The sequence below is a fragment of the Carassius carassius genome, chromosome 5 (assembly GCF_963082965.1).
Source record: "Carassius carassius chromosome 5, fCarCar2.1, whole genome shotgun sequence".
Taxonomy (NCBI): domain Eukaryota; kingdom Metazoa; phylum Chordata; class Actinopteri; order Cypriniformes; family Cyprinidae; genus Carassius; species Carassius carassius.
In genome coordinates, this window is record NC_081759.1 from 35,973,208 (window position 1) to 36,001,159 (window position 27,952).

Sequence of the window (27,952 nt, forward strand, 5' to 3'; positions counted from 1 at the left end):
TGTAGACTTGGAAGTAAACACTCACTGCTATGAACGGCTAATAGTTGTGTATGATTGACAGTCTACATCCTTTACAGGTGTACACTGCTGTGATTTAGGTTAAAAACACATTATTACTCAGTAAATATCAAACAATCTGTAATAACAGTCAAAGCAATAGTGACCACATACTAAAATCAGTTACTCACACTTGTGAAGTGCCACATTACTGTCGAGTCCAATATAGTCGTCACATTTCTGAAAAACCTGCGTAGAATTGTGCCCTGTTTGTAAATGAATCCAGGGTAACATGAAGTGAACAAAGGACCAAGTTCTTACTGATGCAGTCTGGAACTTCATTAAAAATAAAGTGTATTGTTCGATGACTGCATAGACCTGGGTTTGCCTCCCTCATTATTTATGCTACATGTGGGAATCAGAGGGCGGGGCTAAACAGGCAGTGATGTAGAATCAGGTGTTGATGATCTTCAGCGGAAGCAGTGCTTAGCAACACTATTACGTCATAAAGTGGCACATTCTTTCGTTTTGAAAGATTGACTTCAATATAAGCTGTTTTTTAACAATTATGTTTTGAGTTCTGAAACTTACAAATTGTTTTTATAGCAAAATCACTTCTTGTATATTAAAAGATATATAATTTAGATTTCTCAGTTCATGACCCCTTTAACACTGCTTTTCAGTGAGTACTAAACACAGAAACCTGTAGTCATTTGTCCTGAGAGAGAGAGAGCACACTACAAAGATAGTAGCATATTTACAATTACATGGATTATGAATTTGGTGTCAAATGTATTTTTTTGTTTATTAGCATTTCAGGGTGTCACATTTTTCCCGGTTCTATCTATCATCAGATCACATGTTCATAATATCTCTTATACTTATCATTAACAACATACACACACTTGATTGCTAGCCAGATTACAAAGTTGGCCATTTATACCATAAAGTTGCAGTATTTATGCACAGAGTTCTCTTACGAGAGTTCTCTCGTACTGCGTCTTAGCTAAGACGCTACGGGAAAAGTCTCTTTTCACGAAACACCGAAGCAAAAAATTATCCTTAATTTTGAATTATTGTAAAGCGCATTTGCAGCAGCACACAGCCATAGGCTAGACGGCTCGCTCGCTCATTGGCTGCTCTGCGGCAACTGCACAAGCCTATCGAGCGCAGGCTGATGCAACATCAGACCAATGAGGGCGCTCGCGCCATCCATGCCACTTCCCGCCGAAACGGGTGTGGCCTAGCCCTATAAAGGGAGCTCGAAAAGGCTGACTCACCTGATTTTTCATCTCTTCAGCGAAGCTCACGCATCATTGGATCACGAGAGGAAGCAAGCGCCGTCGATAGCATCTCAGCGGGATGAGCCACTCCTGAAGCCGCTGGCCTACGCCGCCTTCCACTGCCGTTCCTGCTGCGCGTTCCGGCGCCTATATCCTTTTTGTATCCTCGTGTGTGTTCGCCCTGCGACACACACTCGTAAAAGAGCTGCGTCTTTTTAAAGATGCCCTCGTGCGGCTCGTGCAGAGCCCCGCTCAGTGAAGGAGACCGTCACGTCATCTGTGTCTCCTGCCTGGGTGAGGATCATGCAGCGCTCGCGCTCGCTGACGGCGGCTGCCCTCACTGCGAGCTACTGCCGATGGTGACTCTGAGGACTCGCCTGGCATTCTTTTCCGAGCCTGCATTCCCCGCTGCACCGCAGCGCCGTAAAAAGCGCCGCTCCCAGCAAATTCCGGAACCGTCTCCAGCTCAACCAAGCTCGCCGGTTCTCCCTGCTTCACCGGCCTCCCCTGCATCGCTTCCCGATGGTCAGCGCCCGCTGTCTGCTGCCGCGTCTTCCGAGGAAGTGGAACTCAGGGCCGCGTCGGGGGAAGAGGACACGTGCTCTTTGCTAGCCTCGGGCAGTGAGGGTTGGGCAAGCTCCGGGGATCTCGCGCCTTCTGCTTAGAAGAAGAAGGAGCTGATGCGAGTGCTCACGCTGGCCGCGACGAGCCTCGGCCTCGAGTGGTCTGCACCAGCGCCCCCCTCTCGTTCCCGGCTGGATGGTAGCTTTCTTCCGGATGAGCATACTTCTCCTAGCTCAAAGCCCGCCCCGTTTCTTCCTGAGCTTCATGAAGAAGTGGCGAAAGCTTGGAACACTCCATACTCGGCGCGAACTCGTTCGTCTGTTTCGCCAGCATTCTCCGCACTGGATGATGCTAAAAACAGAGGCTACCAGTCACTTCCGCCGGTGGAACAGGCTATAGCGACGCACCTTTGCCTGCCCTCTGCTGGACGGCGGACGAAAGCGGCGTTGCCATCGAAAGCCTGCCGCATGACGTCATCTCTGCTCGCGCGGATCTTTTCTGCTGCTGGGCAGGCTGCGTCTGCGTTACACACCATGGCCACGCTGCAGATTTTCCAGGGTGATCTCCTCCGTAAGGTGGATGAGATGGGACCTGAAGCTATCTGTCTCGTGGATTTGAGGAGTGCTTCGGATCTCTCTCTCTCCGCGCTACTAAGTCTGCTGCACAGGCCATGGGACGGGTTATGGCTTCTGTGGTTTCTGTAAAAATGAAACTCGTGCACGTGCGCTCTGCCCAGGCAGACAGCGAGTCGAAAGCAGTAAATGTGCATGCTTACAGCCCACAGTTACTCACAGACAGCACGAGTCCCACAGGACCCGCTCAGCCCTCCCTCACTCGGTTAAGCACCGTGGCGGGGTCGAGGAAGAGCGATCTGCCCGCTGTGATCAGCACGCTCCTCGCCTCAAACGTCACAGGCATAACGCCCATGTTACAGCACACCGAAGTGCCGCCGTTGCCCAGCCAACAGAGCACGCTTCGCATCCAACCCTTAGCCATTCATGCAGATGCATGGTCAGCGCTTCCAGGGGTTTCGGATTGGGTGCTAGACATTATAAAGAGAGGCTACTCGCTACAGTTTTTTCGACATTCTCCGCGCTTTTTAGCGTGCGTCAAAACAGAAGTAGCACACCTACTTCGGGCCGAAATATCAAAACTGTTGAGCAAAGGGGCTGTGGAGCCTGTATCTCAAGCTCAAAGCGAAGTGGGGCTGTACAGCAGATACTTTCTAGTGCCCAAGAAAGACGGGGGTCTCAGGCCCATACTGGATCTAAGACAGCTGAACAATTAATTGGTGAAACACAGTTTCAAAATGCTTACGACCAGGAAACTCTTTGCGCATATTCGCAGAGGAGACTGGTTCATGTCGATGGATCTGAAGGACGCGTATTTTCAAATACAGATAGCGTCACGTCACAGGCGATACTTGAGATTCGCCTTCGAGGGCCAGACATACCAGTATACAGTCCTGCCGTTCGGCTTTTCCACGGCTCCTCGTACGTTTACGAGGTGCATGGACGCAGCGCTCGCTCCTCTCAGACTCAGAGGCATGCGAGTGCTGAACTATTTGGATGACTGGCTGATTCTGGCTCAATCACGATCAGAGCTCGTGGAACACGGGGCCATTTTACTCGATCACCTCGAGAAACTCGGTCTCAGTGTCAACTGGATGAAGAGTTCGCTGAACCCCAGTCAGACGATACTGTTTTTGGGTATAGCTCTGGACTCATGCTCCATGACGGAGCGGCTGTCACCACAGCGCGCGTTGGGCATTCAACGCGCAGCGAGCTCTCCGAATCAAGGGCCACCACGTCTTAGTCCGTTCGGACAACATGTCTGGGGTGTCCTATATAAATCGCCAGGGCGGTCTCAGGTCCCGAAACCTGTACAGGTTGGCAGAACGCCTCCTGGTTTGGGCTCAGCGCAACTTGCGCTCGCTGAGAGCAGTTCATGTGCCTGGGCTACAGAATCTGGGTCCAGACAGACTGTCCAGAAACAACATTCCCACGGGCGAATGGTCTCTACACCCACAGACAGTCCAGCTGTTGTGGGAGAGATTTGGCAGGGCGGAAGTGGACCTCTTCGCGTCCCACGAAAACGCTCACTGCCCCGCGTTCTTTTCCAAGAACGAAAGCGCGCTGTCACAAAGGTGGCCGTGCTGTCCGCTCTATGCTTTCCCCCCGGTCTCCCTCCTTCCGCAGGTGATAGTACGGGTGAGGGAAACGAGATGCTCAGTGCTGCTTGTAGCACCACTTTGGAAGAACGAACCATGGTTTCCAGATTTGATGCAGTTAGCAGACACTGCCCCGTGGCCAGTGCCGTTGAGGAGGGACCTCCTCTCGCAGGCCAGGGGCTCGATTTGGCACCCTCAACCGGAGTTGTGGTCCCTCCATGTGTGGGCGCTCAACGGTTACCCGCTGATCTCTCAGTGGGAGTGCTAAATACCATCACTCAGGCTAGAGCTCCGTCGACTCGACGGCTGTATGCCTCAAAGTGGTCAATATTCTCCAGCTGGTGCACAGCTTGGGGACGTTCACCCCTTAGTTGTGAGGTGACGGAGGTTCTCTCCTTCCTACAGGAGCTGTTGGATAAGGGCAGAGCCCCCTCCACGCTCAAAGTTTATGTGGCGGCTATTGCAGCGTTTTTTGAGACAACGCTCGGTCAGTCAATAGGAAGGAACGATTTGGTCATCCGCTTCCTTAGAGGAGCTAGGAGGCTGAATCCTCCCAGACCTCCGTCAGTCCCTGTATGGGACCTCTCGACGGTTTTGGAGGCCATGAAAGGTTCCCCTTTCGAGCCTATCCGAACGATTAGCCTCAAACATCTGTCATTCAAGACGGTGTTCTTGTTGGCTCTTGCTTCAGTGAAGCGTGTGGGTGACCTGCACGCGCTCTCGGTGAGCCCGACGTGCTTGGAGTTTGGGCCTAATGACTCAAGGGTCATACTCAAACCTAGGCACTCAACATGCCGTTTCGGGCTCAGGTTATTTCCCTGTCTGCCCTGTCGGTGTCAGGAGAGGATGGAGACTCGAGTCTTCTTTGCCCCGTTAGGGCTTTAAGAGATTATGTGTCTCGCTCCGCTGTCTTCAGACAGACTGAGCAGCTGTTTGTCTCGTTCAGTGGACGTTCCAAGGGAATGGCTGTTTCGAGAAAGAGCCTATCCAGATGGATAGTTGACGCCATAGCGTTAGCTTACGCTTCCAGGGGCCTTCAGTGCCCACTGGGCGTCAGAGCACACTCCACAAGAGGCGTCGCCTCGTCGTGGGCGTGGTCTAGTGGGATCTCCTTACAGGATATATGTATGGCGGCAGGATGGGCCTCGCCGTCTACATTTATCAGGTTCTATAACCTGGAGGTTCCCGCCCTGCAAGCAAAGCTGCTGTCGGTATAGTTGAATCAGGGTCCTGATTGGAACTCTGAGATCACAAGCGCTATGCGCTGCCAACTGTTATATGGGCAGTATTGCGTAAGACCCACATTACCACATTGGTCAGGCCTTGCCTTGATTATGTGATGTCATATTGCCACGTCTACGGACGCTGCTAGATATGGGACGGAGGGCCCCCCCCCTCCTGTTCTAAGACTCTCTGTGAGTCCCTCTGGTGATTGTGCACTGTAAATCCTGGGCGTCGCTTCCAGGTTTATTGGTGTGTGATCCCTGCATGCACGGCGCTTTACATGGGGTTCCCGTAGCGTCTTAGATAAGACGCAGTACGAGAGAACTCTCGTAAGAGAACGTACTCGGTTACTAACGTAACCTCGGTTCTCTCTAGAATAGGGAACGAGTACTGCGTTCTCTGCCGTGCGTACGATTCACTGTGGTTCGCTTCGGCGATGAAATAAATCAGGTGAGTCAGCCTTTTCGAGCTCCCTTTATAGGGCTAGGCCACACCCGTTTCGGCAGGAAGTGGCATGGAGGGCGCGAGCGCCCACCATGGTCTGATGTTGCATCAGCCTGCGCTCGATAGGCTTGTGCAGTTGCTGCAGAGCAGCCAATGAGCGAGCGAGCCGTCTCGCCTATGGCTGTGTGCTGCTGCAAATGCGCTTTACAATAATTCAAAATTAAGGATAATTTTTTGCTTCAGTGTTTCATGAAAAGAGACTTTCCCGTAGCGTCTTAGCTAAGACACAGTACTCGTTCCCTCTTCTAGAGAGAACCGAGGTTACATTAGTAACCGAGTACGTTTTATTATATTTCATAAAAACATTGCTGTGGTCATAGAACCCAATTCAATATGTCCATACAGAGATATGACCACTGGAATAAAAACAACAAAAAAAGGTATTTAATATGATTGTTTATCAGTTTAAAAGGAACGCATGCCTTAACAATACAACTGGTGCAAACAAGGTAAATGTGTCATCCTACTCTTTATGCCTAACATGATGCTTTAGTTGTTTAACATATCGCATGATTTTCATACTTTAAATACTACCTAGGATCACATTTGTAGTCCCTTGACTCATACCATGTCTGTGAAGGTGAAAGGGGAACCGTTCTCATCCGTGTTCATTGTGAGGAACTGAATCCAGTTCTGGAGTAAGCCTCGTGAATAGACGCCAGTCTCCACAACCAGGCCACAGAAGCGTTGTCTACCAGTTTTGTTGCGCAAAGCGATCTGAGCTTCGCGTTCCGTTACATTGTAACTGACATTGATGATCTGAAGGATGAACAGGTGGAGCAGACCGCCTGTTATGATCACGCTGTACCACACACATGTAAAGCACAGCGCTGTGCTACACACACAAACACACAGAAATGTGTTACATTAGGCTGAAAACACACTGTGTTTTTGCATATTTTCCATTAAATAAGAGTATTGGATAATATACCTGTATTGATTATAAACTCCAGGGCAGTATAAAATGGCTGTGAATAGACTCCGTCTTGGACATATACTCTTTAACACCAAACTGATCCCGTAGAACGATGTCAGCAGGAAGAGAAGGAGCGTCAAAATGAACTGTCTGTGATTGGCTTGACCTACACAGCTGTTTATCCTGTCATTAAAGGTCACATACATACAAAGACACAGCAAGTAAGCAGCCATACAAACACACATACAAACATTCTCATTCAAGGAACAGTTATACTATTTTATCTCTTTTTGGTGTGGCTTATTGAGAATTATGTGGCTCATGGCATGTTCATATTTTTATTTGTGGCTGTGTGACAGATTGGCCTGGTGAGAGTCCCCTTTACTGTGTTGAAAGCTGCATTCCTGTGGCCTTTGCACATGTCTCACCAGCCTGCCTGCTCCAGTGACGTCTTTTGGGAATCAGCTTAAACATATGTGTGTGTCTGATGGGGTAGGGAATACATGCATACAAGTGTGAAAAGATCAGAAAATAAATCAAATGACTGGCACTACATTAAACGATTTATTGTGGAATTGTTAAACTATTTCTGTAGTAGGGATTTGCATTTTATAAGGAAAAGCACAAATAACAACACAAAAATGTATATTTTAAATAACAGAAAATATTTTCACTTGACCGATTACCCAGCAAACAAACACAAATATAAAGTGATGTTATTAATGAACGTCTAAAATTACAATGCAATGGTAAGTCTGTGAAGCCGAGTTTTTTAATTTTTTTATTTGTAATGTTTCTTTCATATAAATGTTTTAAAATAATTATTTAATAATTCAATATTATATATTTTTTAATTCTATATTTTCAAATACAATTTGTAAAACATTATTTATAATAAAAATAATAAAATATAAGAATAAACACTTTTAATTAATTATACAGTGCATATTTGCTATATGAAACTCATAAATGGAATAAAGTTACATCCTTAAAGGGAGTTATTATTTAGGATATACATATCAGCATATACACTACAATTTAAAATCCGGGGTTGGTATGATTTTATTTTTTTAATTTATCACAAGTGACAAGTAAGGACTTTTATAATATTACTAACATTTTCCATTTCTAATAAATAATATAACATAACATAAATAATAAGACCTTTTTCTTGAGCACCAAATCTATATTAGAATGATTTCTGAAGGATCATGTGACACTGAAGACTGGAGTAATGATGCTGAAAATTCACAGGAATAAAATAAAATTTTTAAATATATTTAAAAAAGAAAACAGATATATTAATTGTGATAATCTCAAAATATTGCTGTTTTTTACTGTATTTTTTAAGCATAAGAGACCTTAAAACACACACACACACACACAAAAAACAATGTTCAATTCACTTTACACTAGGAATAAAGTGCTCGTGGTCAATTTTTAAAGAAGAATGAATGAGACACCCACCAAACACAATGGTGGTCCATTCGAAGGACACAAGCTCCACAGATCCTGCAGTGCCCTGCCCTTGGTGGGCGCACCAATCGGCAAACAGGACATAACTTCTTCTTCCCTTCCTTTTCCCCATTTGACTGGCTGATTCCATTGCAGGGGGCAGAGTCTCCAGGTATGTTTGGGTTCTGATTGGTTGTAGAGATACTGTTAACTCGAGGAGCTAATGACTGGGATTTGACAAAGCCTGGTCCTTGTTTGGTGCGCACAAGGGAGATAAGTGTCAACATCATGCCTGTCGTCGCAGTAACCAGCTGCAGATTACTGACGTCTCCTCTGGGAACGATCTCAGTAAGGAAAAGGTAGTACATGTAGGCAAGGGAGAAAAGTGCCAAGCTAAGGAAAAACAATGTGCGTCTTTTTCTTCTGTGAGTCACATAGTAATACCAAAGCACCAGTCCTGGTAGGACAGTTAGGACTACAACTCCCAACACACAGTTAAATGCTGCCACTCGCAACAGGCCAGGAATTAATACCATCGGAGGCAAGACAGATATTTCCAATCGAAGGTGTCCTATGGCACAACAGGGCAAACCCAAACAATCACCCATTCGAGAGATGAAACGAGAGAAGATGTCTGGCTTGTCCGGCTCTCCTCTTAGTAACCTATTGAGAGGAAATACAGAAAAATTCACTGAAAAGAGCAAAACAGCTTTAAAGTTAAACATAAAAGTGTTTAACTTTATGTTATCACTGACTTTTTGTATGGATAAAAGTTGCATAATTAAAAAAAAAGGGATTATTACCGACATAACATATATATAAAAGTATATAGCTAATGGAACTGAATGTTTTAGAAACTTAATAACATGTTAATTTCCATTAAATGAAAATGTATTAATGGTTTAAATGTATATTAAATGCAGTTAGATAATCTATAGTGCTTGAACCCAGTTAAGTAGGAATAAAGTTCATCTTTATATGTGTACTGCTAAATAACCATTAGTCATTTCCATTGAAATGTGTAATGGATGCATTTAAATATATTAAAATACACGCACACTTTTGAGTACTTTACAGGATGACAAAAACATGATTTAAATTTGACATTATTACAAAGTACACTTTAAAATGTGTGTTATGAAAGTGAACTCTTAAGTACACTTAAGTGGCCATTTATTTAATCAAGATTACATTATATCAGCAAGTACAATTTATAGGATTAGAAGTATACTACAAGTGCACATTCATTACCCCTTTCACAAGGGATTCCACTGATTAAAAAAAGGTGTTTGGACCAACATAAAGGTTAGTAAATGCACAAAATTCATTCCTAGAATCATTTTAGTATACACTTTAAAAAGCTTAAATGAACAAACGTAATGACAAACTTCCTCTGCATGCAATGATCTTAACTGCTAGATCTCTGACCTTTCGCAGGCGTCATCGAGTTCTTCACAGTCACAGCAGCAGTACTCTCTCTGCTCGTCGATGTCTCCACAGCAGCACAGAGGGTCATCTGGTTCTGGGGGCTTAAAGCGTTCTCGTTTCATCTCTTGATGTCAGAGACAACCTGCTTCCACTGTGAACTCAAGCTTTCTTTAGGAGTAGGTTAGAACACAACTGAGTGGAAAGGGTTAATTCAACTTGGAACAAGGCTGTTGGTAATTTTATCAGATTTCTTGTTTAGCTTCCTCACTGGTCATCTGCTGCTCTTTACATCAGAAGTGTCATGTCAAAGCATGCGTTGCATTGTCTGAAAAAAAAGCATAAAATTGAGGACAATTTCAACCACCATGCTCTTCTTATTGTACACATTTTTTCCTGTTGATCTCAATTCTTATCAGACAATCACAATGAGCAATTCACAGACTTATGACATAGATTTATGAAATGTGAATAACTCATTTACCCCAGCCATCTTGATTCTCAGTTCTTTCTTAGATTTATGAACTTTATGAACCAGATGGACAGATTCTGATTTATTTTACTTTTATTTTATTTTAAATGAATTTAGCTGTTTTCTTTGAAATCAGATTGTTTTGTTGTCATCATCACGGGCATACATATACTGTATATGAAAAAAAAACAAAAAAAAACAGAATATTCAAAGTAAGGTGAATTATTTTTATAGTTAACTTACACATTTGTGGCCTTCACACTTAACTAGTTTTAGGTCACAGAGGAAAAGCACTAATAACACTTAGGACCAGACATACAGGAGGACACACAATAACATAAGAACTGGTCTGTAAATAATTTACATGGAGTGTATCAAAGCAGAAAATATTAATATCTGAATCCGCTCTTTGTATCTTTATTGAATTAAGGCCATCTCACTTCTCATGTGGATCCCGTAATTGGGCCATCAAAAAACTTTTCCCTCAGAGGCCATTCTCCATCACAGTTGTCGGATAGAGAAAATTATTGAGTGGCATGTGTTAGAAATGTTCTAAATTACATTTGTCCCCTGGAGTAAACAAAAGATTTGCCCTTGCTGTGATTTAAAATTAACCCTGCACAGGATTATCATTTCTGAAGACCACTTAAAATATGTATCAACAATAATTTCTTTTTTAAATAATCTCAAAATCAATCCGTTACCTATGATTTAACAGCCTAAACAACACGGGTGGAAGTGCATCCCACGAAGAGGCTGTCAATTTAGTTCCTCATCTTCTGTCATGCACTTTTAGTAGTTTGGTGAAAGAACAGGTCACTCCAGCTCATTGTATTAGCCTAAGGTGTCAAAATGGCATCCAGAGAAATCCAGCTGAAGTTTTCCAGTTAATCCGATTTTTTTTTTTTATCCCTCTCAAATGATTACTTCCCGTAATTGAAAACAGATGGAAATCCAGGCAGGTCTTCGTTTCATTTAAAAAACGAAAGCAAATTTATTTTTTTTTTTGCTCCGTGAAATACATTCAACAAACAGAAAGGCGCGTCCTTGTAGGGTTTATCAGGAGATGAGGAGCAGCCCGTGAGGACTCTCAGGACTGTCCGGAAGGCAGTGATAGATAACTCTGCGCGCTAACGCTCCGCTCTCTCACGCGTTCTGAGAGGGCAGGCGCGTCAGAGGATCTGTTTACACGCGTTGTTACCGATTAGGGTTGGGTGGCGGCGATGAAAAAGGAAGCTGGCAGGTGTTACCGTGACAGCGACAACGTGAAGCAGCGCGGAGAGATAGCTGCCCGCATACCGTTCATAACCAGCGGGCCACAGGGTCACAGTCGCCTTTTCACCTCAACTCTAAACCCTTCTATTGTGTTCTATTTTAACCCGTTTTTGGTAATAAATAAGCGGTGAATACTTTTTTTTATTATTTTATTTTTTATTGTCAGGTATCTGGATATTGTATGTAAACAAACTGAAAGTAAATTTTAGTTTTATGACAATAATAATTTTTAAAAAGTATAACATCTTTGAGCTGCATGTCAAATTTGAACCAGTCAAGACCTTTCACCCTTGACCCTTCATTGTAGCCTTAAATAAGCCTATTTTAAATTCTGTTGTTACTATTATTTATATTGTCATAAACTGTCAAGCATATGTTATACATATTTCTTGTAAATTCACCATGAATTTCACTACTGAAAAGATTGAAGATCAACCAATGGAAAACCAGTTCTCTGAAATAGCTCAAAGGTGCATCTTATGAACTTCATGAATTGAAAAGCATATATTTAGACAGAGGACAAAACAAGATATACAAATTTTCTATTTTTGTAGTTTTGCCTTTGTTCCCATATATTTTTTTTTACATAAACCAAGGAATATGAATGTGCATGACGTCTCTGCTACAAACTTTCAAGAAACATCTGCATCTCACTTCAGCTTTTCTCAGACAGACTCACAAATGCCCGTACGATTCTTGCAAGTCAGCCATTAAAAGTTTTCTTCTGGTGGACAGCAGGTGCTACACGATGGGAAAGCCAGTGGTCTCTCATGGAGTTTTAATGGTGGCAGAGAGCAGACATTCCTGCAGTCCCCAATCCCATCCAAAAACAAAATACTAGGTTACTTCCAAGTCTTGACTAATGCTGAATACATGTCATCAGATCACTTACGGTGCTCATAACTCCCTTCACCCCAAACTTGGTTGTGTGTGTACTCAGCAGTTGGCGCCTTGATCTTTAGCAGCCATATTTGGAGGTCAGGGTCAAACTATGGTCACAGCAGAGATGATGTGTGACCTCCTCACGATAGTTCAGGACAGGCGTCAATCCTTTCAATGTGACCACACCCTCTAAGATCATGTTTCTTGTAGGTCCTGACCGGACCCAACAGGTGGACACAATGGTCCCTCATAAAACCAGTGCAGGTTCTTGCTACTGCAAAGCACACTAGGCACCTGTTAAAAGCAAATGACACTGGGACTACGGTTTCAAGAAAAGAAAGGTATTAAATATACACTTAATAAAACAGACTCAAGCACCACCCCTGGCTTTATATGAACTTGCTTTTACAATACAAAGTCTGTATGTGCAGGACTTTTTTGCTAAATAATATGCATGTGTATAACTTTCAGTTCATTAAATGGTACAAACACCAGTCACGATTAGCAACACAAAGTGCCATTAGCAAGAGTGCAAGAGGCTTCAACAGCCACAGTTTACTGATAAATCAGTCTCTAAAATGCAACAGGTGCTCCTCTGTTATGACCTCATCATTTGAGGCAAAACAAAACTAACTGGTCTTCATAATCTGCTGATTTGGAGCTCCATTTTGCCAGTTGGTATGCAGGACCTCAGATGTGCTTTTGTGTGTGCCTGTGAGTATTTCATCTGAGTATACAATTAATCACAAAACTTGTTTGCTTATACATTGAAATAAGAAAAGAGGTCTCAGCCTTTTTGACCCGAAGGCCCCTACCCCATGCACTTTTCAACAAAATCCTGTGTTCCACAGAGAAAGGAAAGTAATCCAGGTTTGTGAGTAAATGATGACAGAATGTTAAATTTTGGCTGAACTGTCCCTTTAAAGACAGCCATAATCAACTTAACAAAACATTAGTGTGTAAAAATATCTTGCAGCACACTGGCTCTGGAGTCTTATCTAGGCTCTGTCATGATAGTGCAGCTCTTACTGTAATGTCTTACAGTAATGCAGTTGGTATTGAGCTTCTCCGTGGTGAAGACTAAAAGTGAACCGGAATTAACTGGAGGAGTGTGTTAAAAGCCTGCATATGATTACCGCTCACACACACTCACATACGGCAGCCGACCTTTAGGCTTAATGCACTTGGTCTAATGCAGTCTGTCTGTCTAATGCATCTATGGGTGTAGCCTGTTGTCCTTCTTTGTCTGACGGAGATGATATAATGATCCGGAAACTCAGTTTATCCATAACCGTTATGCATTTTATGTCTGATAGAGAGCAAGGAAGAGAGACAAATTGCATGTGCCTATTTTTGCAGAGACTGTTGTATTTGCTCTACACACACTCTGTAATAAAATCATGAGCAAGCTGGAGAGTTTGAAAGAGGCACAAACAAACAGAAAGATCAGGGTGTGACATGGGACCCTTTCTAATGATAAACTGTACAACAAATGCCTTTATAATTATATCCTTAAAATAGCATGATCCATATGCATGCAGATTCATAATGGCCTTCCTTACAGGGGTTTTGAAAGACATTTATTTACAAACAGACAGTTACAAATCACTATAGAGTATTTTAACATAAACTCAATAAACATTCTTCCGCAGTAGAGTTGAGTTTTCATGCAAAGATACCCACATCTACTGCACATCTCAACACAACAGACCACATCCATTTGTCATCATGTAATCTCCCCCTAATAGACTTTGTAGACACTTTGTAGACTCTGGAGGGCTCACATTGCTCTTGCGGGAGATTTTAATCCAGAATTTAGAGAACTGTATAAATACCCTTTGACAGAAGCCACTTAATTTAGTTACGGCACATAATGGAGGGTGATTATGTACAATGACAAAATATAGGAAGATAAAAAAACGTAGACTGACAGATGTTTAGATTAGATTTTATTTTTATTTCTATATTTATTGTAAATAACACAAGTAGTCCCAGAAGGACTAAAAATCTGTACTATGAACAATAATACTTTATACAACAATACTTTATAAGTGTTTTGACATTATTTGCATGTTTTGTAATTTGTATGAAATGAATGAATACAATCTGTTTAGGACAATTATAGTATTCATATCACTGTTTTGAGAAAAACTCAAATGTAAAATCTTGTAGTAGGGTAACTATTTCAATTATTAAAGTAATGTAACTGATTATGTTCGATTACTTTTTTATTTATTTTCAAAAATTTTAACAAATGTTTCCAAAAGTTAATCAACATCTAATGCAGGCAGGGTCAACTTTACAGTATGTCAAAACTTGTTATTGTAAGACTTTCTCTAAGACTTTCTCTTCACTTGAATTAAGATCATAATTATTTAATTTAAAGCACAACCACCACAAAATAAGACTTTAGCAGGTATGTATACTTTGAGATCAGGTTAAATACAGATTCATGATCATAAGATATAGTTTAATAGCTATTATACTAATTTGAAATCAAAACCTTTGCATAGCCATAACTGGCATCTAGTAATGCTTTGGGGGGGAAAAAATCAGTTAATCTTAAAAAATTAAGCATATACATAAACCCAAACAGGAAATAAAAAAGTAATTGAATAAGCACGTGTCCTATTCTGTGTCCTAAACTTATGAAACATCAGTGTCTCATATTTTAGAGCAGTAAATGCAATTTGGGAAAGAAATCAATCAAATCTGTATGTGTGTGAAATATTCAGATGTAAACCCCTTTATAATCTTTAACATTTTCATAAGTAATTGTAATTTAATTAGAGATTTTTTTGGTTACTTTATTTTAAGATTAAACTTTATAGTAATGGTACATTTGAGTACTAAGTAATAATAATTAATTACATGTATTTACTATATGGTTTGTTAGGTTTAGGATTAGGGTTTGATTTACTTGCATGCAATCATGTGTAATTAATTAAAAATAATAAAAATTAAAAAATAAAAATAATATTAGTAAGTACATGTAACATAAGTAACTACTCCTAAAAATAAAATGTAACCTTTTTCTTAGTAACTGCATCAGATTAAAGTTGCATTTATTTTGTAATTAAATAACAAAATCCCCAACACTGCTGACAAATGCTTAGTTAGAATAGATTTACGTACACAAGAGTTCTAATAACTAAAAAAGAACTGTAGGAGGTACTTGATCCTTTACTTTAGATTTACTTGTGACTTAGTATAGCTGCTCACTAACTCCCAGAGTGAATTGCGGCATGAATAAATTATGCAATTGCTTTTTTTTGTTGTTGTTGTTTTTATTTGTCCATTTTATTTGTCTTTGTCAATAATAGCACAACAAAAAGAGCAAATAAAATGGTTATTGTTACAATTAATACAAATAAATAATGTAATTGTCACCATTGTTTTGATTGTTGTACTAAATGTTGAAGTCTGTGTGTGGCGAGCATATTAATACAAATATCAAAATATTATATTATATCAATTCAATTAAAAGTTCTTCATGTGATTATGAAAAACAATGAAAATGTAAAAGTTCATTAATAACATAAAAATACACAAGCTAATGATTTAATAATATATATCACCTTCTAAAAGCATCCTATTTATTACATTTCTTTCCTTGCAATCAAGTAACACTGATTTCATGATTCATTGCTACATCAAGAGACAGAAAATTATAATAAAAATAATATAAACGAAGTTCCAAGTGCCCAACCCAAGGGAACACTAATCACTATAATGGTGAGTAAAAAAAACAAACATTTTATTAAAATCAACATCAATTTATGAAGTCAGCTAATGTGATGTTCTCTCAAATATCAGATGTAATTCAGTGCAATGCAATATTCAGGTAAAACACCTGTAAAATATTGATACGCAAAAAAATCATTAACATTACATTGTAGCCTGTTTGTAATTTTATTTTAATTTTTCTACAGTAAAGATATACAGATAGATATGCAAGGTAATACAGTGTGGGTGAAAGGGGACTAAACTATGTGTGTGTGTGTGTGTGTGTGTGTGTGTGTGAGATGTAGGAGGGGGATGTAAAGTGAAGCTCTGTCAACTCAATGTCAGAGTGTTACACTTCTCTCAGAAATGGCTTTCCTCAGTCTCTTAACTTCTAGAAACTTACTTAGTAAACTTTTCCAATCTGATAACACAGGTAAGAGTATGTCTTTCAATTAGCATTGAGCGTTCTCATTTGTCTGTGTTCTACAGTAAAGTAGCTTTACAAAATGAACAAGGAAACTCAAACAAATGAGCAGACTTTAGAGATGAACATGTAATACTGTACTGAGGCTTAATGTTATCTTTAAAACATTACTCATATCAGTTTAACATTGAGTTACATTAATTATTTGACACCACTTTTGTCAGTTCTGTTTATTGGTAATTCAGGCTTGATTCAGAAAATCTGAGGAATTCATTCTGAACTGACTACTAGACTACTGCTGACCGAATAGAGTAATGGTTGTAGGATTTAGGCTCCACGCAGGACTTTTGTTATTTTAATCCTTGCGACTTTTGAGTCTCTAATTTTAGTAAAGGGACTTAGTGTGACCATAACACCATTAATTAAATTTAATTTAAATTTAATAACACTGCAAGCACTGTAAGCTATTGTATTTATAGCCAGGGGTGCGGGAAGATGTTTTAGGTTGGGGGTGCTGTTCGCGTGGGGGGTTGGTTTGGCTTAAAAAAATTACGCAAAAAGTAACCCAACTATGGATTAACATAGCACCTTCCCAACTGTGGGTTATTTTACAACAGTTGGGTTAATTATTTACTTTTATTTATGAGATTGTTTTAATGATTAAAATACAGTTTGTTTATTTTAGAAAAACAATAAATCTGTTTTAAAAACATTTAATTTAAATATGCGAACTTATTTGCATGAATTCAAAATAAATCAGTGAACATGTAGAACACATGGCAGATAAATATTGAAGTACAAATATAAAAAAAACATTAAATTCAAAACAAATGTATACATACAATATAGATAAATTAAAATACACGTTAAATTCAAAACACAAAACAGCACAAATATTCATAAAAAAGTACAGATCCGATATAAAAGATGCAAAACAAATGTGCACATACAGTATACCAAAAAAAGGTGCACATATAGTTTACCAAATGAAAACGTAAACAGGTGCACATATAATACATATTTAAAACACAGATGTGCACGTACAGTACAGAAATATACATTCGAAACATTTGTGCACATATTGTACAAAGAATTAAAATCACAAATGTTAACATTGAGTATACCAATTCAAAAACTACACAAATGTGTAAATGAGGAACATATGTTTATAATACTTATTATATTAAGAAATTAATATATTCTTAATAAAAAGGGTACAGTGTACACTATATGCATTGTGTTATAAACACCTTAGAAGGATAGGTCAGCCAAAAATGAAAATTCTGTCATTAATTACTCACCCTCATGTCGTTCCAAACCCGTTAAGACCTCCGTTCATCTTCAGACCACAAATTAAGGTATATCTGATGAAATCTGACAGCTCTCTGACCCTCCCATAGACAGCATGGGTCCCTACACGATCAACGTCCAGAAACGTAGCAAGGAGATCGGTAAAACAATCCATGTGTCATCAGTAATATGTTCAACTGTAATATTAAGATATGAAAATACTTTTTATGTGAAGAAAAGAAAAAAAGAGAAGATTTTACTCAGCAATTCTTCACCCTAGCGTCATTTTGGAGAGTATCAAAGTCCTTTTAGGCAAGTCGTGCCACTCTGCCGCCATCTTGGTGATGCCTCCGGGCAGCTATTTCGGACTAACAAGACCAGGCTCCTATCTAAATGAATGGGCAGAGAGTCAGGACTGCACTTTCACTGGCCACCCGGACATAAAAACTGCATGTATAGAAACAGCAGTAAAATATGATAAAAATCGTTGAAAAAGTTTGATGACTTTGCTCCAAAATAAGGTTTAAAACGCCTTTTTTTCTCACAGGTTATACTTTTACTACGCATGCGCAAGGGTTCACGACACCAACTTCATTTACATCTCTATCCAGAATGCCGGTGTTGTACCAATCACTTTTGTGTTATGTAATTTTGATTTTACATACAATAATTGTGTACGTAATTAGTTTTATCACTGTACAGTACAATATTTGGAATTATTATTTTTTATTTACTCTTCTATGTGGATTCCATTTGATCTTGCACACACCACAACTCGCTGTCACCAAATCATCTCTGCTGTCGCAAAACCTCAACTGTGCGCATGCGTCAGTGGAACCAGACGATAGGCTTAAATGTTTCTCAGCTTGACTGTTAAAAGCAGATGATTGGCTTTCCAGCAGGAGGGGCGGGACATGTGCATACAACCGCCATCTTTGCCGTTACAGGTTTTCCTTATATAGTTGTATTCAGGATTGAGAAAGGCATGTCTCTTATAAATTGTCTCTGAGAGTACCCACTAAACGCAAACAGCGTATGATGTTCTGTGTTAGCTGGGCCATGCGGATCCATTTTATGTATTATTTTACCAATCTCCTCGCTACGTTTCTGGACTTTGATTGTGGTAGTATCCTTGCTGTCTGTGGGAGGGTCAGAGAGCTGTCAGAATGCATCAAAAATAAATTAATTTGTGTTCCGCAAAAGCACAGCCTTACGGGTTTGGAACGACATGAGAGTGAGTCATTTTTGGGTACACTAACCCTTTAATGTGTTTTGGCTACTGGACCTACTGATTACTTCAGTAATATTATGGCGCTTTTCCATTACCAGTACCAGTACCAGCTCAACTCAACTCAACTCGCCTCGCTTTTCACTCCATTTTTCATTGCAGATAGTACCTCCACAATAGTATCTGTTCGTCATAGTGACGCCGCAAGAATCTGCCGTGACGTAATCTTCTACGCGACACACACCCGCTACTCAGACACGCAGGACAATGGAAAAAAACGAGTGTATGCTGTTTTTGATCCTCGGGATGTGGCTGTTTCTCACAGCAAGAAGACAAACATTGTTTCAGGAGAGGCTGAGAGCAGCAAAACTAAACTGCTGAAATAAACAGGAGAGTTTACTCCGTCTTGCGCGTGCAATGATGACGCCGTGAATAGTGACGATTCTCTCTGACCAATCAGCAGTCTGCCGTGTTTTCACCTCACATTTTAGTATCACCTCAGCTCGCTCAGAACCTCGCTGGAGGTGATACAAAAAAAAGTATCTGGAAGCAGGTACAGGTACAACTTTTACACAGTGGAAAACCAAACAAAGGCGAGTCGAGGCGAGCTGGTACTGTGTAGTGGAAAAGCGCCATTATAGACTGCATGAACTCCCAAATAGGACAGAGGGCTTTGGGTAGTTTATGTCATAGATGTGGAACATTTTGAAGCATTCATTCACTGCTTGAAGTAAGGAGTCCTTTTCAACTCCCTCTCCATTGAAAATGATGAAAATTTGGGAGGAATTTTCTTTGTCTCCAAACACAGAGACATGTGGACCCGGGCTTATCTCGTTGAGGTAGTGCACAATATTAATACCAATCCTGAAAGAATAAATAAACTTTAGGTTTCATATATGATAAACACAGTATTCTCGTCACTTCATAGCATTAAGTTGAAACCACTGTAGTCATGTTGACTATTTTATGGGTTTGGGATGACATGAGGGTATCTTACTTAATGACAGAAATTTCATTTTTTGGTGAACAGACTGTTTAATCCTTTGATGCTTTGAGCAAGTTACAGGCAACTGTGGCAAAGAACTCCTTATTGGTGGTATTGGGAGAAACCAGGCTACACCAGATGTGTAGTGACATACAGCCAAGTATCAGAATTCATGCTCTGCATTTAACCCATCCAAAGTGCACACACACAGCAGTGAACACACACCTGGAGCAGTGGGGAGCCATTTATGCTGCGGCTGCCGGGGAGCATTTGGTCGTGGTATTGCCAGACCAAGACTCTCTAACCACTAGGCCACGACTTCCCCATTGGATAGGTTCAGCTGTTGTAATCTTTTCATTACAAAGGAATCTATTTATCTAAAACATAAGTATAAAAGGTTTAGTATAACACATTTAATAATGCACATTTTTATTGCTCCATGAGAAAAAAAATACCATAACTTCAGGCTATTGCATTATTCCTGTAATGGATTTAATACAACATGCATGGCTTCATTAAAACAACTGTATGCATTTATTTATTTTTTTACCTTAAAATATCACTTTCAAAAAATTCTGATATATTTACTTCTAAAACTTGTAGGGGTAACGTTATGTAAGTTTGGGTCGCTGGTACGAATTTCCGCTGAAAGTGCGGACTGCCTTGCGCTCTATCATCAGGGTTTTGAACATTTCTAACAGAAAATTCAGCGAATTCAAATGCTTCTCACTGAATCTGTCGAATGATTGATGTCTGAGCTCAGCTAGCTCGAGCTGGTCCGTCCGGCTTAATGATTTCAGCGACCTTTCACATTTCCAACCACTTTCCGCTGAGTCGCTGACTGGACCGTTAAAATTTGAACGGAGTGAAGCGGAAACTATATTTAACCCAACAGAATAACCCAGCAATGAAAAAAAATGACCCAAATTTTAAGATAACCAAACACAGTGACCCAAATTTTGTAACACAAATGTTTGGGTTAAAAAAAAAAATTTTTTTTACTGTGCAGTTTAATATTTACTAATTAATAAATAGCTTAAATAGCTAAAATAGCTAATTTAATATTTACTAATTTATAAATAGTAAATAGCTAATTTAATATTAGCTATTTACTAGGGATGGTCAAATCGATCCTGAAGTATCGATATATCGATATACAAGTATCAAAAGTATCGATACTAAAGTGTTTTTATTTACCATTTTGTTTATTAAACAAAAAATAATGCCTACAATTTGCCTTAAATTGGACAAATAACCTATGTTAGCAAATAATTGTGTGGAAGGGATTTTCCATCTCATCTGTTTTTATACAGTCTATGATCTGAACCGATCTGAACACACGCAAATTGTTGCAAGGCAGAATCAATCAATTACAGAGAGCGTTCACTCACTTCTGACAGTGCATTTAATTAGAGCTGCGTTTCCCAAGCCTATGATAAGAAAGCATTTATGTTTTTGGAGAAGGTAGCCCAGAACAATGCAGAAAAAACCAACCTGGTCTCACAGAATTCCGTGAAATGTCCACGGGCCCTTAACTCAAAATCCGTGAAATCATCACGGAATTGCCCCAAATTCCGTGACGTGGCCACGGATATATCTCCAACGCAAGTCAATGACACTGACCTTCCGTGGTCCACACACGGATACCCGTTTCAATGACGGAGTACAGAACTCGCTCAACGGACGTGCTTTCTCATTTGGAAACGCAACATTTGAAGTATTTGTTTCTTTTCCAATGCCATAATGACGTTAACCAGACAGTTATTGTAGTTATTGCATTGTCCTGCCATCATAAAAATTCACTTTGATTCTGTTAGCCTAACTAAAATCTGTGATACGAGCACGGAGTCTGTGCTGAGATCACGGATAAGTCTAACGCAAGTCAATGACACTCATCTTCCGTGGTCCACACACGGATGCAGTCTCACGGCAGTTCGTGATTTGGGCACGTAATTTAATCTATTTATTCGTGGCATGGACACGTTTATTTCGTTATTTTCGTGATTGCAGCACGTTTTTTTTAAACTAATGCATTTCAATTGGAGGCATCTTTCGTGCATCAGCACGATACTTTCTGATTAATTAATTTTTTCCCCCCACAGGACAACAGAAGAAACTTACTGAAACTTTTTTTTTTTAAAATCGGAGCTTAACTTACTGTAACAAAACTGAGCAACATACTGTATTGCTGGTGACAAAAACACACATTAAAACTTTTTTTGCTGTAAAATGCACAATGGTTCTTTTTTTACTTTTTTTATTGATTTTTATTTTTTTCATAGGCCTAGATTTTTTTTTAATTACAGATATCAACATCAAGTCCTTGACACATAACTGTAACACATTTTCACATTTAGAAACAATATAGTTTAAATAAAAAGAAAAAATAAATAAATAAATAAATAAATAATCTAGCAGAGATCTTTTTTTTTTTTTTTTTTTTACTTTAGACTCTAAAGTTAAAAGTTTTTATTAAGGTTATTGTAAAGGCTGCTTAAAAATGCTGTTGCTGATGAGCCGCTGATCGCTGTCAGATTCTGCGATATGAATGTCCGCGTTGGATTGTGGCTAATGGGCTTAGAATGAGCCCCGCTCGGCCCGTGTTCTGGCTTACTGTAATATTTCACCGGTAATAAGACCGAAATAATATAATTAAAATAAAGAAATGAATGAATACAATGATAACATCTAAATAAATGTTGATAGATGTAGCCTTATAGTTTTAAAAATATCAATAAACAGCAAATCAACACAGCTTCGAAATAATAACCGAAAAAGACCTAAATAATAATAATACATAATTAATTTACAGCACCGCCACTTCCACCACGCGCATCACGCGCTGTGCGTCAACCCATTCACTCCCAAAGCATCAAAAACTGAAGGCTGGTCAAGCGCCTCTAGCGTCACTGACATGAGATGTTTATCGCTATGAAATCACGTTCAAGAAATCTCATTCAGCACACATCGCGATACTTGCCATCAGTTTACAAGAGCCGCAGGTGGGGTGAGTAGTAGTAAATATGCTCTTTTAATGCCTGTTATAAAATGTATTCTGTCTTCTTTATTAATCAGATGAGCGCCTTATGTTTACTCTCTGTATTATATCGGTCATCCGAGGCTGTCTTTGAGTTTCATTGTGTTTAACTAAATGAACACAGCTGCTAACTGGGGTGATTAAACTCTGTCACGTGACGTGCCATAGACCTGGGATCCGTTTTATATTCATTTCAGGTTCAAAGATGGAAGTTGTATTTGTAGTAAAATCATGGTAACCATGACACCTACAATAGTAGGTCAAACCCAGTAAAAAAGACATTTACCATGTTTTTTACCACAGTAACTGTAGTTTTACTATGGTTTCGTGATAGCACAATAATCACCAAAATAACTATAGTTGTACCACTGTAATGATAGTGTTTAAATGTGCTTTTATATGACATATTTCACAGTAATCACATTTACTGTACCATGCTTGTAATACCTTTCTAATGTAAATAAAAAAAAAACCAATTTTTCCCATCTTGCAGTTCATTCATATTAGTTTATATCTTAAATATTTTGCTCACAGATCACTATTAACATTCTGTATATAATTCTGTTTTATTTTCTCTCCCCTTGTATTTATTTTTTAGCTGAAAAGACATAAAGGAAGCAGTCAGCCCAGTCGTGTTTGTGGAGAGGTATTCCTTCAGAAATGGAGAAGACAGAAAGCTGCAGAGGCAGGTTGGTCTGTGACTGTGATAGTTTGTCCCTTTTATCAAACATTCCTGCTGTTATCATTTGCACAGCATTTGTTGTTTCTTAAACTGTTGTACGGTCCAAATACCCACACTTGCCATCTTTGCACATTTCCTTTATTTGGCCCAAGTGAGCATGAAGATCCCAAGTGTGTGTCGATCTTAACATGACAAAGTTCGTTTCAACTTTGCATTTTAAAATAAACTTCTAAATGTTTTTCCAATAGTCCCTATTAAAGATGACAATTTAATTTGTGGTGCTTCTAATTAAGTGATAAAAAGAAGTTACAAATGATGTACAAAATAAATATACTTTTCTGTGCGCCAAGAAAACGTGCAACACTTTGTTTTACTACTAAATTATTCTCAATATCTAATTATTATTATTAATATTTCACATACATTGGAAAGGTTTGCGTGACCTCCTGTGAGATCTCTGCAAAAAGTCTCACGATTAATTCCAAAACATGATGCATGATGGGATACACTAAGCGTTGTAAAGCGCTCCGGTGCAGTATTGGAGAGGTTTAGTTTGTGTTAAGGATGCTGTGCTTTGGCATTATTAAGACCGGGGACAGTCTTGTGCACGCACTGTCACATACACAAGCTCTCAAGTGAATAAGACCTCAAGTATGGGTATTTGGAAAGGGGAAAAGTCTTTAAAATGATCCCTAAACACAGTCGCACATCAAAGTCTTAATAATTCACTAATTCAATTTAACACTTGTATGATATTGTACAAGCCCCTGGACAATCTCATCTGACACTGTCACAATATTGGAAAATCACACAGTCAGAAAGTTTATATTGTTCATTGGCTTCTCATTAAATTACTTCAAATAAGCCCCATCAGTTCATGTTCCCACTATACGTGATCTCCACGAGTAGAAATGCTAGTTTAATGTGTCACGTGATATATATTAAATCTTTGATTAATTTGTCAGAACCAGATCAATTACACTACTGATAACAGCCCTATTAGCATGTATTAATTTTTAAACCAACTCATATGAATATAGCTTGCTATTAATGACTTATACAGCAATTAATTATACAGCATCTTTGCAGAGGATGCTTTCATGGTCTAAAAAATAATGTATAAGTAATGAATAAGTTGCATGTAATGAAATAATATTTCTGTCTTACAGGATTGTTTGCAGATAATGCTGCTCTTCTTTTTCAGAAGTTTTTGGTGAGCCAACCCTCACACACCTTCCTAAAAACTAAAAGAGCTATTACTGAGTCTCAGTGAATCTTGCCATGATCAGCTCTTCCCAGGTACCTTTTTTTTTTAATATTTTTGAATTAACATTTACTCATCAAATGCTCTGGTCTGAATCTTACTTTAAATTAACTTAATTATATGTTTAATGAGCAATATTAATTACACACAGAGTAAGTAGAGATTATCTTGTTTCACAGAAGAGAAGGAAGACCAAGGAAATGATTTGCTCAGGATGAGGAATGAAGACGGCCATCTTGTGCTCAAACAAACAGAAGTCCACTGGTATGTGTGTGTTGAAGCAATGCTGTGTTATGTGTTACAGCACTTTATGATGATCTCTCACAGGTCATGTCAGCCGTGATTATTCTTTCCAATGTTTTTATTGTTATGTTATTTTATTTGATACAGCTATTATAATTATAGCATGTTAGCAAAGTGTGACTGAAACATTTTTAATCTTAAGTTTTTAAAAAACACTACCTGTTTTTCTTAAAAGCATACAAGTGCCATAAAAGTGGTTTAATTGATATAAACACCAATTGACATTATCTCATTGTATTGTAAACGTTGTGTTATAAATTGTGGATTGATATTTGATTGGTTTGAAGCAAGGCCTTACACTCCACAGACTAAAACACATTTGTGAGAGAAGTCAGGAACTTTGGAGAGAGATTCTAGAGGAAGAAAACACATTTACTGCAACATTAGATCAATTCTAGAGTCTCTGAGAACTACACATGCTAATGGAGTCTCATGAGCAAGACCTTTGCCTCTGTAATTTTTTCTTAATTCTTGCAGAATTAAATTGTTTATTGCAATACTTTAACAATTTCACTTTGCACAGATGATCTCATCAGCCAAATGAGGGGTTTTGATCAAGTGATGCTCTTGAAAGGAGTGAAAGAAGAGGATGTGGTAAATTGTCTTCAGAGAAAAAGCTTCTCAAAAGGTCTTAAAGCAGCTTGAAGAATGGTAAGTGTACAATACTACAAGGGTCATAGTTGCTCACCCTGCTAAAATCACACAGAACATAAGCTGAGCTCTCTGTCCATTAAACAACTTCATCTGGATTGTTTGTTACACTTTGACCAGGTCTGGGATCTTAGGACTGAGAGATCCTCTGGCTGAGAACATGCTACACCACATCGGTGCTGGATATCAACCACAAACTGTTTCCAGACACGAGAGAAGAAGATCACGATGGGGAGATGAAACCAGTTTAGATGTGATGATAAGGAATCATTATTTTCTGGAACAGTATCACATGTCTTATATGTACTGTATCGCATGATCTGAATCACAGTTGACTGGATGGGAATGTGTGACTTTTAAGGACATTTCATCACTCATCTGTGTGAACTGATTAATATATGAGGTTAATGTATTTTTGATGATAAATAATTATTTTCCTTGAATCTTATTTGTCTTGATGCTACTTTTATCATCTTTATATTCTATGCTTCAATAAAATGAAAATGGTGAATATTGTGTTCTGAAGATTCTTGGTAAATACATCATTTTACTAGGTAGGCTCATATGTGTTTATTTTAGACTTGGAAAAACTACATATTATTAATTATCGGGATTATTTTTTACTTAAGACATAAAAATATTTGATCAGATTAATGACATCTGGGACATCAATACACCAGAAAGTTATTATTATTTATATTTAGTAACAAATGCCAATTGTTTTGTGAAAGAAAGGGAGTTACGAGATTAATTATTTTGCATTACAAGATGTTGCCATGGGCTTTATTGTTACAAACACTTGAGGGATAACTGAGAATGTAGCAGGAATGATCAATGTTTATCTTGAACTGCATTAAAACCAAGAGCATGCACATTACTGATGTCCAGTACCTGAGGAGCAAGATAAGGGGGTGAGGAGGACATTTTTACACAGATTTTTTCTAATTAGTTTTTCCATGTTTCATCAGATGGCCTCACCATGTCCTGTCAAAAGCTTTACTAGCCATGATGTTAAGATTAGAAAAGTGTGGACTGTGAAAACTGTCAGATATAAATGTGACTCAGCTCAGTTTGTTGTCCATGATGAGGAGAATACATATATGTAGGATTTACTGCCCTTCTACCCCCAGGGGCCCAGTAGCACCCCCTGGAAGAGCCCAAAACTGTACATTTCAAATGGCTGTAAATCAGAGTCAAATTAACATATCAAAGAGAAAATCAGCAGGATTACTACTTATGCTATGCTGATAAAATAATTTTGGGCACAGTTTTCAGAAATAAATGGAAAGGTGGCATAAAGGCATTTTAAATATTGCTCACTCTAAAATACTAAATTTCATCATGCCTCTCAAATATATCATAGATGTTTACACAGTGAACATATTTATATGTCCAGTTTACCATTAAATATATTATTTATTTCATTTCGTTAATAAAACGTTTTAAACTACATTACCCATAAGCCTCCGTCGTTCTATCTATGGAAAGGCAAAACTAGGCGCTGTTTTTTGTAGTTCATTGAAGTTATTCTTAGGGATAGGGTTAGGATCTCACTAAAAAGGTGATTTTTCTCAACATAGAAACACTTCATTGTTGACTTAATATATTTACTAATGTGATAATAGCAGCAAAACATACTTTTGTAACATGATGCGCTGTTTAATATGGGTTAAAAGATAGTCCAACCACAGACAGTCCTGCGGTGACAAGGAACATTCACAGCCAATGGCATCAAAGCTGAGCAGCGTCATCACACTTCCTTAACCATTTATGGTCATTCATGAGCGCTGTCTTCCGTTTTTCGGCTAAAGGGATAGATTGGTTAACAATAAATTAAATTTGCCACCTATTAGATAGTGTTTTATTAACGTCTACACCTTCTTCCAACAATAATGCAAATACAGAAATTATTGTTATTCAGCTTGACAAAAATTAGGCAATATTGATGTGCACATGTGTATTTACAACTACACATGTGATGAGAACTGCACAGTCACAGTTGTATCTTATCTAACCAATAGATTCATTTCATTCAATTTAAAAGATACATTTTTTTCCTGACCAAAGACAAGTGCATTTACTAATAAAAAGTAAAGAGTGAAATTATTAAGTTATTAAATTATTCACATTTGTTTCTGTGATTTGCCTTGCTTTACCAATTGATCTCTAGGAATAAAAACTGAAATAAAGCATAA

At 38.9% G+C, this 27,952-nt stretch overlaps 1 protein-coding gene and 1 long non-coding RNA gene across 2 annotated transcripts; one reads left to right on the forward strand and one right to left on the reverse strand.

Moving 5' to 3' along the window:
- Positions 1 to 6,023: 6,023 nt before the first annotated feature.
- zdhhc23a (zinc finger DHHC-type palmitoyltransferase 23a) lies at positions 6,024 to 11,170 on the reverse strand. Its single transcript, XM_059550979.1, has 6 exons — positions 10,715 to 11,170; positions 9,542 to 9,866; positions 8,126 to 8,776; positions 6,674 to 6,841; positions 6,310 to 6,577; positions 6,024 to 6,098 (listed from the first exon to the last, which is right to left on the reverse strand). The coding sequence occupies exons 2-6, from the start codon at positions 9,661 to 9,663 to the stop codon at positions 6,057 to 6,059; spliced, it is 1,251 nt and encodes a 416-aa protein (XP_059406962.1). The 5' UTR covers positions 9,664 to 9,866; positions 10,715 to 11,170; the 3' UTR covers positions 6,024 to 6,056.
- A 13,539-nt stretch (positions 11,171 to 24,709) lies between these two features.
- On the forward strand, positions 24,710 to 26,054 carry LOC132140452 (uncharacterized). Its single transcript, XR_009433812.1, has 4 exons — positions 24,710 to 24,838; positions 24,983 to 25,067; positions 25,630 to 25,757; positions 25,878 to 26,054. It is a non-coding gene; the product is annotated as an uncharacterized LOC132140452 (long non-coding RNA).
- The last annotated feature ends 1,898 nt before the right edge of the window (positions 26,055 to 27,952 follow it).

Bases quoted from the DNA above. Each gene is read 5' to 3' on its own strand.
- zdhhc23a (XM_059550979.1), bottom strand. From the start codon at position 9,663: ATGAAACGAGAACGCTTTAAGCCCCCAGAACCAGATGACCCTCTGTGC. The intron at 8,777-9,541 runs GTCAGAGATCTA...TCCTCTCAATAG, and splicing joins CTCGATGACGCCTGCGAAAG to GTTACTAAGAGGAGAGCCGG. The intron at 6,099-6,309 runs GTATGAGTCAAG...TTTTTATTCCAG, and splicing joins CTTTCACCTTCACAGACATG to TGGTCATATCTCTGTATGGA.